This window comes from Polypterus senegalus, chromosome 8 (assembly GCF_016835505.1).
Source record: "Polypterus senegalus isolate Bchr_013 chromosome 8, ASM1683550v1, whole genome shotgun sequence".
Classification (NCBI taxonomy): Eukaryota; Metazoa; Chordata; class Cladistia; order Polypteriformes; family Polypteridae; genus Polypterus; species Polypterus senegalus.
Window position 1 is genome coordinate 122,952,172 of NC_053161.1, and position 12,070 is coordinate 122,964,241.

General features: G+C 36.1%; 1 protein-coding gene across 9 annotated transcripts in view; it reads left to right on the forward strand.

Annotated features, from left to right (window-relative positions):
- The window catches only part of syt1a (synaptotagmin Ia), a 1,201,488-nt gene that overhangs the window by 1,033,099 nt on the left and 156,319 nt on the right, over nt 1-12,070 (forward strand). For 8 of the 9 annotated variants that reach the window (XM_039761726.1, XM_039761732.1, XM_039761731.1 and 5 more), the window contains one exon: nt 5,631-5,753. In XM_039761726.1, the coding sequence (XP_039617660.1) occupies nt 5,631-5,753 (123 nt within the window). The remainder of the gene's footprint in view (nt 1-5,630; nt 5,754-12,070) is intronic. The other variant, XM_039761735.1, reaches the window with a different exon arrangement.

The following is a 12,070-nucleotide window of genomic DNA, read 5'->3' on the forward strand; positions in this document are numbered from 1 at the left end:
CATTCTGGTTAGTAATTAAACAAACTGTTATATGAATTAAAATTTACTGTATGCAGTAAATACTGTGTATCGTTATAACGGTTACGTGTAATGCATAAATGTGTGTTTATGCTGTATGTAGCACACATCCAAATTTATTGCGTGTTTGTAATTTACACACATATACAGATGTGTTTGTATGTATGTATAGTTTGCCGATAACATAATTGTATCCAGAAGGAGCGATCCCATTTGTCTCAGCATAAGCATACAGAACATATCATTCAGAAGACACTTGGAGGTAATTTCTAGGCAACATGTGAGGCTCATTCATACCAGGTAAAACCACATTATTGATGATGGCATGGAGTCATACTGGTACTAAGTAGTTAGACATGGAACATGAAGCTGCTATTCCATGGAGGTGATCACCTCTGGAGGGTGAAGAGTTAACAGTTCATACCATAGTATCTCACTCTGTCCCACATATTCTTTATTGAAGGTAAGCCCAGGGACACAGCTGAGTAAGAAGAGAGATATTGACACAGCATAGGGAAATGGCATCAATATAAGGTTGGACAATGACACCAGGAGAATACACAATGAAGAACAGAGTCTTCTTGAAATATCATTGACATGTGTAGCTTGTAGGATATGCTTTAGAGTTGTCCCTAAACTCAGATAATTACCAAAGGGACCAAACTTATAGAGCATCATAATGAAAAAAGAACAAAACAGGTTCAGCACAAGGTGCAACAAAAAGGGGAGCAGAACAAAAGACACTGTACCCCATACATAAGCAAGTGAGGTGCCTTAATACTCCATCGGGTTGCTTGTTCACTCACACATACTGTACACCAAACATTCTGGTTACCTTCATCTAAATACGGCACTGAAGTCCTCCTTCACACCCTAAGCTGTTTTTCTCCTACTAGTTGGGCCCTTACTAAATGCTGTAATCCTGAATACAAGTTTAACAGCCATAAGACTGGAAGGAGCTTTTATTTTTAAGCCCCAGCCAGTAACCACTCTCAGTTACAACAAATGAATGATTTCTAAGATCCAGGATGTACCATATAGCAGCATATGGAGTCTCCGAGAGGTTGTACAACTCATATCTGCAAGTTGTCAGCCTCTGGAATGACGTGATACCTAGTGACCCAAAGAGGTTGTCTAATCTTCATAGAGTGTGGAATGCAATATGTGGCAGTCACATAATTCACACTACCTATTGTGGTGTTATTTCATTCAGGTTATTCTGAACAACCATAAGATTCCTCTTGCAGCTGTCATTGCCAGCATTGTTCCATTATCACATTTATATGGCCAACAAGGAGCTTTGAATGCCTGGCCTCAAGAACAGAAAAGATATGACTGTTATTAAGCACACTCATTTATTAATGATAATGTCACAGCATTCTTAGTGTATTACAAAAAAATTAAAAGCATCCTGATGTCACTATGATCTGGATCTGTGTGTTCATCACCTTTTTGTTTGGATGCTAATGTGGACTTTTGTAGTAAGGAGGTTATGGGTTGACTTCCTGGGTCTTCCCTGTGTGTAGAGTGCTTTGAGTAGTGAGAAAAGCAATGTATAAATGTAAAAAAAAATATTATTATCATCATTATTACTGGAACTCACAAGCATAATTGATATTCAAGCCAATGAATTTGCATACCTGGCTACGTTGCTCTACCATGCCAGTTTTCATGTAGATTGTTTCTGGATCCTTTTCACGATCCATCTCACTTAGCACCTGACCAGAGACACCAGTAGTCAGATTGAATCCAGGTATTTCATTTAATCACTGGGGAGTGTAATAGGAAAGAATACAAAGTAAAACACCAGTTTACAAAGTAAGGCCTTATAACACTTGTAGGGGTGTCAGAATCCACTTTTAATAGCAGAGCTGACCTGTTTTCCTTTCGCTCTTAACATATGTCTCTCAATCTAATCTCACCTACATGCACACTCTTACCTTTAATCTGTGCACACCTTTACTGTCTTCCACCTGAGGTATTAGGGATGTTTCTCTAAATTCCTTGGGACATCAGAGCACAGTGCCCCTTGACAGTCTCCTGGTTCACTGCCTCGCTAAGTCCTGCTACAAAGTCAGTAGCTAGGACAGTTCTTCAACTGTAACACGTGTTTTTGTATAGCTAATGTACAATAGAACATAAAATGCTAAATATTTGTTGTCTTTGTTTATTTTATTGTACTGTATATGAATCAAAAATAAAGTGATGAGTGCAGGAATTTCATTTCTTAGTTAAAAAAAAAAATAGTGGTTACAATGCAGTCTTCCTTTTTTCAATATTTTTAATTGGTGAATAATACTTAAACCTTGAAAGTCTATAAATATCATTTTTTAAGTGTTATATTGCATACAGAAAGTTTATTTTAACTAGGTGAAGAGCTTCTCCCATTAAAGCTACTGTACATTCTCTAAAGACGGTTCTCTTTCCATAAGTCATTCCTCTATGTTTGTCCAGTTTCTTGCATTCAATATTGTGTGTGGTTGTTTTAAATTTTTGTCTCTTCCTTCTATGTCCTCCTAATCTGTGTTGTGTCTGATGACTATTCTGGATTATCAATGGCGGTAGGTTATTATTTGAATGTTAATGGCTTATTGCTCTGATTTAACCCTTCCTGACAGCAGTTGCTACCCAGTATAAATATATATAATATATATTTATATATGAGCTAGTTTGATGTCAAAGAATTAGACATATCTGTTTTATTTGCCTATATAAATATATTTGTATATATTTATGGCAAGTCTCTGGCATGCACAACAAAGGATGAACCACACTGATGTGCTATCTTGTTCTTTCATTTGAACTTTAGTGAAAACAAATGTATATTAATAAACTTTGACAAAATAGTTCTGGACTTCAAGAATAGGAAACAGCAGCACAAAGATACGTGGCAGTTGTACCACAGTAAATCCTAAACATTGCATTTTTGTTAGGGTTGCGGCAAGAATAGTCTAAGACCAAATAAATGGCCAAGAGATGAATAAGATTGTAAAAAGAAACAGGCAGAAACAGTAAAAAAAAAAAAATCAAGAGAAGGAAGAGAACTGATTGTGAAAGGCAGAATACCAACCAAAAATAAAATGTTAATAATAGCACAAAAAAATCCTTATTATAACTTGTTTTTTAACCCAACTACTCTACTGTAGAAATGTCAAGATGTTTAATGATCACAGCTAGGACTATCTATAGTTGATGGCGCAATTTGTGCTATTACTAAAAAACAGAATGGCAACACTCGTGATTCTAGGCACAAAATTCTGGCATCCTTGACCAAAACAGATGTTCAAAATGGTGATGCGATGACATCATCATCATTACGATGAATATTATTACCACAAAGAGAATCAATAGTAAATTGATTATAAATCCAGAATGAATTCCATATATGATTGAAAACAGTAAAAAAAAAAAAAACTCTGATTTGTGTAATGCAAAAGAGTCACAGTTGTGCAGTGCAGTTAAAATCAGCTCCATATAAGCAGAACACCTAGATGACTTTATCTGAGTCACGCAGATCAATGTACCTTATGTGTTTACCCTGAGATATCCAAATTCTATAAAATACAGCTATTCAACTCAATCCATGAAAGGAATCATTGGCTAAAGGTTTTTACTAGAGCCACATCTTATAACCAGGCGCTTACTATACTGTATGTGTGTTCCTCACTCTACTCCTATTTACCCCTGAGATAACACTACCTTATTCACAAATTTTATTCCCACACTGTCTGTCTTTCCAGGCTGTCACATCGTCCACTCTTCATTCAGTTTCTTCTGTCTGACAATGAACTCCACCCATTTACATTCTCCCAAGAGATTCCCACTGGAGTATCTGACTACTCCAGAAGGTTAAATCAGTTTTTTTGGGAATGATCATTCCATAATGTTGATGCAGATGCTGGAATAGAATGTACCACTGCTACTTGGTTATAATAAATTGGGTTCTCAATGTGCCTAAACATAAATAAGTAAATATTAATCCAAAAATAGCTGACAAACATGAAGGGGAAAAATCAAATAAAATCTCTGCAAATTCCATCTGCCTGTAGCTCTTGCCACATGCCCCAAAAATTTATAATGGCAAAGGAAAATATCAGGCCAAATACAACGACGTTCTGGCATCAGATCCGTCATTGGTAGTAACACATCCAAACTTAAAGCCCCATGCAGTGCACCTATGAATAACTTTATCAGAATGGGAGTGAACGCCACCTTAAATAGCCAAAAGATGAATAAGGCCGTAAAAAGAATCAAGCTGAAGCAGCGAAAGAGAATTAGATAAACTCAAAATGCAAAGATTACTCTAACCATTTTAAGTAAAATGAATAGCCACACCACCAGATTGAACAAGAATGTACATTTCTAATGCTTTCTTGTTTATCAAGGCGCCTGAGAGTATGACATGCTACGTGCGGGTCAGACATGCAAGTAAGAATTCCGCTGTACTTACTGCATGTGATAGTGCTATTATTTCTACTAATGCTACTAAATCAGGAGTCTTTAGCCTTGTATTTCTGTGTTACTAGACTACTAAGTTTTATTGGCATTAATTAAAAAGCATTCAAGTCAGTAGTTTTAAATAATTTTGGCCCATGTTCATTAATATGTAACATATGAACTGGCAAATACTGTGACCCATTAATGGTGGTGTAGTCCATCACATACAGTAATAACTGAGTTTATGCAATGCAAATAAATATATGGGATTTAACTATTACATGCCAACAATGAACAGGTATTAAAAATTACATTTTGAAACCACTACTGTCTTTAGCACATGCTCTATCACTGGTCTTTGCTGCTGTTTCTGTTCTTATTACTGCTTTTACCATTTGCTGTATGCCCAAATCATGATTTAATACCATAATGTCATAATGTTTGCAAACGGTGGTGAAGAATTAAGTCCAAATATTATTGAATCATTTTTAAATCTACTCTCAATGTTGTTCAACCTTTGCTTATTACTTTGTGAATGGAGATATAATGAACAAGAGCCAAAACATTTCACCCTTTAGCGGAAACATGTCTTGGCATGGTGCTTATAGCTTTCATACTCATAACAAGACACCCTGCTCAAGTTTGTAACATCATGATTCTATCACAGCTGCCATCTAGGAAATGCTTTGTTGTTAATGAAGGAGTCCCATGCTGAATTTCATCAGTTTGAACAATTTCTGTTTTAATGCATGCACCATGAAAATCTGTCAACTTCCAGAATCTTTAGCCCAGAGCCAGGTGCCATATAAACAGCATGCTGTCTAGATTTGTCACCGAAGATAATTAAAGAAAGGTTCCTTCTACACCCTTTACACTTTTCTCTCTCCAGAATGATTAGAATAGGTTTTGATTGCAGGGATGCTGTGTGCGTGCATAGGTTTTCGTGTTGGATTCTTCCAATTTACTTGGAAAATCAAAAGCCATTCCAGACTAGCAGAAATACCACAAAATAATAATTGCCGTTCCTAATTAAGACTGTGCATGGCAGGTTGCAAGTCAAATTTCACAATGTCTCTCCTTTATCATTAGTTGCTTGGTTAGGTAGCTAAGCCCAGGCTTCAGTGCTGTCACAAATGGAAATCTCACTCTGTTTTATGTTGGTGTATCTGCTCCAGATGCTGAAGGATGATGATGCAGAAACTGGGCTAACTGATGGTGAAAAAGAAGATGAACCCAAAGTGGATGAAAAACTTGGGAAACTGCAATATTCTCTGGATTATAATTTCACAGAAAACCAGGTGAGATGTTATGAAGAATAGCATTTTCCAGTGAAAATTATGATCAAAAACCTTGTATTAGCTAAACTGCCTATCTTATGGGTAACCGGGTTTGTATTTATTTACCACTTGGAAACTCAGGTTTCATCTATTGTTAGCAACCAGCAGGAACCTCCATTTTATTTTAAAGTAGTCTCATTGGTGCTGAATGCAGCACCTGAGATTACTTAAAGATCTATCAAAAGCCAGCAGTTCTTTGGTAGGAACAGTTTTTATTCATCCATCCATTTTTAGCAAGTGACACATGATGGGCTGGTACATATTTTCTTCTTTTCTATTTATTTCTGCAGTTGAATGCATGTGTGAATTGTGTGCATTTGCATGTATTCATGCTACAAATTTTGTCCTTCCTCTCTTATTTAAAATATAACTCCACAAATAAGGCTGAATCATTACCCACAAAGTGGGCAGCTAGAAGGTGACAATAGAATAGTAAATTCTGGCTTTCATCTGGCTCTTTTTCCTCACAATCTTGAAACTGGATTGAAAGAGTTCAGAAAATGGTGGGCCGAAGGAGCTTTCATTTTTCTACCTTTTTTTGTTTCCGTGAGGCTCCAAGATATTAGACCACAGATAGCTAGCATTTCCATTGGGATTTGGCAAAAGTTACCATTTAGATGTTTACACTGGTGAATTCATAACAAGTACTTGTTTGGAAGAAGGTGGCAGAAAACTGAAATATTAAAGTTTACTTTTAGACGCTGACTGCTCATGGAATGAACTAATTGCCTCTCATGTTACTCCCTGTTAATAACACACATGATATCCTTATAAGAATTCATCTGTTTTACACGTCCTGTGCTACAAAAAGTAAGAGAACAGCTTGCTGTATGTACTTCATGATATCTGCCCATAATTAATAAACATTAGAAACAAACAGCTGCTTATTTTGTTGTTTGTAAATTTTTGAGCGATAGTAACAAGATTGCTTTGAGAACTACCTCAAACCTTGTACTACTGCAAATATATTTACCTAAGTGTGGAAATGCAATAGATAGACTTAGTTATCTGAGAGCACTTCAATAATAAATAATAAATACTTTAAGTAAAACAAGTAAATCAAACAACATCCTGCATGGCAATGTTTACAAAAGTGTTGATTTGAATTGATAAGGTGAGCATCTTTACAGTAAACCTGACACACCCATTGTAAGTGGTGTATAAAAATGACAGGGCTGTCTGAGCTCTTTGTAGCTTTTTATAGGTGAGCTTAACCTATAAAAGGCATTGCAAATTCTTTCTCAATGAATAATGAGTCACATACTCAGGGAAAATGGTAGAAACTGAAATGTGTTCAAGAAGCTATTCTTCATGCAAAGAGTGTTGGCTATCAAATTGACCACAGAGTGTTGCAGGCGAAATGAAAACCCTTGAAACTGTTAAGTATCTGGACAATATTTCAGGAGATTTTTTCCATTTGGCTACTTAAATGAGCTTAACAAATTGAATGGTTTTCTCTGATTTTGTCAAAGTTTTTATAAGCTGACTTTTTAAAAAGAACTTTGCAATTGTAATAGACTTGTATCATGTATGCTATAAAGCAGGTGAATCTTTCAGATTCTTTGAAATCCATGCTTAATTTCTTTTAAAGATTAAAGTAGACAGTTTACTAGGGATTTTAAAATGTGCTAATTTCCAAGCAAAGATTTTCTTGATTCAAAATGCTTGATAATACATTCTTGAATTCATATACCGGTGTACTTAATTTCTACAAAGAATCACAAAATCATAATACGGAGCACTGTAAAATGCATTCATAATAAATCAGAAGAGAATAGCTCATATTATTGGTACAGAGGTACTGCTGCATGCTTAAACCTAGTACCCTGTCGTTTCAGTTGTAGTTTTATTAGCTGTGCAGTGATGAAAATTGATTATTTATTTTGTCAAAGTTGTTTGTGACTTTTTACAACATTCAGGGAAAATGTTGCTCATACCAACAGAACTGAATTCAAGGTAGGACACCTTACCGTGTTCAGAAAATTGATGTATTGGTAGACAAATATTTAAACATATATTTCAGCTTTTCTTTTTCTGATTTATGGCAGTAGTACATTCACGTGATATGTACCTTTGGAAAAAAGCTGCTCATTTATTTATTTATTTTTTTTGTTTATTTTGCATTTCTCAAAAAACTCTGCGTGAATTGGCCGACAGGTCAACAACAATAACATTTATTTATATACCACATTTTCATACAAACAGTAGCTCAAAGTGCTTTACATATTAAAGAATAGAAAAATGAAAGGCACAATTATAAAACAAAATAAATCAACATTAATTAACATCGAATAAGAGTAAGGTTCAATGGCCAGGGGGGACAGAAAAAACAAAAAAACTCCAGACGGCTGGAGAAAAAAATAAAATCTGTAGCGATTCCAGACCATGAGACCGCCCAGTCCCCTCTGGGCATTTTACCTAACATAAATGAAACAGTCCTCTTTGTATTTAGGGTTCTCACAGAAGGGCTTGATGATGATGGTCACGTAGAGTTCTGCCTTTTAATCAGTCCATCAATGTTGGTGCATCATGATGCTTTGAGTAAGAAACCGGAAAAAGAAACAGAAGAGAGAGTTGGGGTCAGTACCGATTTTAGAGCCACCATGAATAGTTATTATGAGGAAATTGAACATATAGAGTATCAGGATTAAGTTAAATTACGATTAAAATGAAGTTATAAAAAGGCCATGTTAAAGTAATGTGTTTTCAGCAGTGTTTTAAAGTGCTCTACTGTATTAGCCTGGCGAATTCCTATTGGCAGGCTATTCCAGATTTTAGGTGCATAGCAGCAGAAGGCCGCCTCACCACTTCTTTTAAGTTTTGTTCTTGGAATTCTAAGGAGACACTCATTTGAGGATCTGAGGTTACGATTTGGAATATAAGGTGTCAGACATTCCGATATATAAGATGGGGCGAGATTATTTAAGGCTTTATAAACCATAAGCAGAATTTTAAAGTCAATTCTGAATGACACAGGTAACCAGTGTAGTGACATTAAAACTGGAGAAATGTGTTCGGATTTTCTTTTCCTAGTTAGGATTCTAGCAGCTACATTCTGCACTAGTTGCAAACGATTTATGTCTTTCTTGGGTAGTCCTGAGAGGAGTGCGTTACAGTAATCAAGCTTCATTCCATCATGCCTGTTCTGCTGGAAGTGATTAAGTGACCAATGAAGCACTACCATCAGATTTTATATTGTGTGGGTGTATATATATTAAAGATAACATGTTTTGGCCATCATTAAAAAGCAGTTTGCTGCAGTGTCCAGTTTTTCTAATGTAATCTGTGCATTTTACTGCACTCATATTGCAAAATGGGCACCTGCCGAAAATGAGGCTGCTTTGCATAAGCAGTGACGGCCCATTAATGCAAATCACCTGTAACTCCAAGATCAGACTGTCAAACGTTGTGTCTTGGTGGCCTTGGTCAAACCACAATTTATTTATTTTGAAAGAAAGTAGGCATGGCAGACGTGATGGTACTGTATATGATGGCTGGCTTGTTGATAATATAACAGGCTGAACCCTCTGTTTTTTATATGGCCTGTACTATTCATTATAACTGCAATCATGGCATTACATGTGCAAGGTGATAGTGGCTACCTGCTCTGATGCTGGAGCCTTATGCTTTTCTCTGAACCCCAGAGTGACAAGGACAGCCTCTATTTGCCACACATAATCACATGTACTCAGTTGCTTAATGCTTCATGGGACTCTTCAAATGCAGCTAAATGGTGTCTAAATGCCAGCCAATGAAGTTCTGCAGCATTGGAATTGCACATGTATGAGGTAGAGTAAAATAGTCCATGAAAGTTTGTTTCTGGGTGGCATCCAGGTGGGGTTCAAGGCTTGTTCTTGTACACACTGTTACAAGGAGACTTTGGGAAATAGCATAAAAATGTTCATATGTCAGATTTTATAAATCAGCTTTTGTTTTGACGTATGAATTTTCCTGTTTATTGGTGTGCACATATTTTCATGCTCAAATTCATACAAAACTTTATAAATGAAACCCCACGTCTTGAGTTAGCTGGCCACAGACAATGACCATATACTAAATACTACAGATTTAAGATTCATTAGTCACAAAATATGCTCTGGGAATACCTGTAACTTATTCTGCCAAAATTCAGATTCATGGCAAATGACACAGAGTTCTTGAAGTCTTTGTGGTAATGAAATCAACAAGGCTAAATTCGGGGTCCTTTACACTCAGGTGACCACTACAGAAGACTCAATATTAGACTGATTATGAGGCTTGAATGTCCTCAGTGTGTGTAATGTGTGTAAAAGCCCAGTCCAATAGACTCACTGTGGTGGTTAAGGTAATGGTCGTTTGAACAATCTGAATAGAAGTGCAATTCTGATGCTCTTGTGCACAGAGCAGCACCAAGTGTGATTATCTAAGTAGACAACTACATTACAGAAAAAGCATATTACATTTTTTTCACTTTCAAAAGGATTCCAAAAAATAATCTCATTACTTGCCAAAGGACAAAATCAAATCTGCAAATTATGTCATTATGTTTTGTTCATTCATGAGGAAATTGTCTTGCTCCAGAGATAACAGAATTTCATAAATAAAATGTCACTTTTCCTTTTAATACAGCAGTGGAAACAATGAAATCTTTTTTCCACAATCTGTACTATTTGAATACAGTGCAATTTTTGCATGAAATGGTTATGTTACAAGAAAAGCTTGCATACCGTACTATAATTGTTAGATAAGAGAATGAGATATTGAACCTATCAGTGGAAGACTTTCATTTACATGCATAGTTAGGGTATTCATGACTCAGGTAGTGCCAAATGAAAGTATGTCAATTATTGGCAAAAATGTTCAATGGAATTAATATCTTTCATCCAGGGATACTAGAAAAATTCTAAGGGTGGAAATGTCTTGCATATTAACATAAAAGCAATTAATTAATTCAAAATCAACATAAAAGAAATTAGTCAATTCAAAATCAGAGAATAATTTTTATATTGTTGCAATTGGCCTAATAATTGTAGGAATGATGGAAGTAAGTGGGCATTGTGGTTCAGTGGGCTATCCTAAAGATATCTTGGACTGCAACCATGGAAAACGCTCCAATGCCACACATATGTGCTACCCTACAGAAAATGAAGTTAGGCCACCATTTCCCATAGCCAGAGGTGAGTGGAAATCTTACAAAACATCAGGCTGAAATCACTAAATCTCTTGGTATGTTTGCCATTTGAAAACCCATACTCTAAGAGTTGGGTACATTAGAAGTAGATGCAGTTTAGATTAAACTAAACTCAAAGGTTTATTGTGAGAGTCTCTGGAGTGTAGGTCAGTGTCTTTGTCCATTTCCCGGCCTTGAGCAGCACTAAAGATACTAGCAGTAATTCTGAGAAGGAGAATCCCTAATCTTATCATCCCTCACTAATAAATTGGTGTAAATATAATTTTGTTATCGATCTGTTCCTTATAAGATGCACTTAATCCAATTAAGGGACACAGAAGTTGGGGTTTTTTAGAGGAAGGGTTGGCCCCCTCAAAGGATGCATTATGTTACAAAAATAAGTCTCAAATAATCAGTTTTTAAGGCCACAATTAATATGTAAATATGTTAATAATTAGGCCCTCAGAGGTGCAGTGCTGGCACTGCTGTCACGTAGCAAGGAGTCCAGGGGTTGGGGTCCATTTGCTCCCTGCGTGGAGTTTACTTGTGGGTCTGTGTGGCTGTGCTTTGGTTTCTTCCTACAGTCCAAAGACTTGCAGGTTAGGTGAATTAATGATGCTAAATTGGTATGTGTGTGTGTGTGTGTGTGTGTTCACCCTGCAATGGCCTAGTGCCCATATACCTGTTGCTTGCTGGGATAGACTTTAGCTCTCCCCACCTTAAATTAGCAGTTTAGAGAATGGATGGATCAACAAATACTATAATCTGTCTTGCCCAAAGCTACTCTGTCTCTTGGACGTCACCAGTCCTTGAAACAAACAGAGAAATAGTCTGTACAGTAACAATTATAGACTAGTCTTTGGTTTCATATTTAGCTTGAGGTAGCTGATTTCCTCATGTATATTTTGTATTCAGTTTTTTCCTTTCCTTAACAAAGCAATGTTTTTAGACAATTTAAATATAATTAAACAGTATTTATGTGTTCTTTCATAATAAATTTTGAAGTTTTAAATGTGCTAATGTTAGTGAGATTTACTTCGTAATGTATACTTATATTATGAACAACTGCCATATTTGACATAGGATATGATGTAAGACTGTAGCAGTACACCTGAGACTCTAAAAAAAT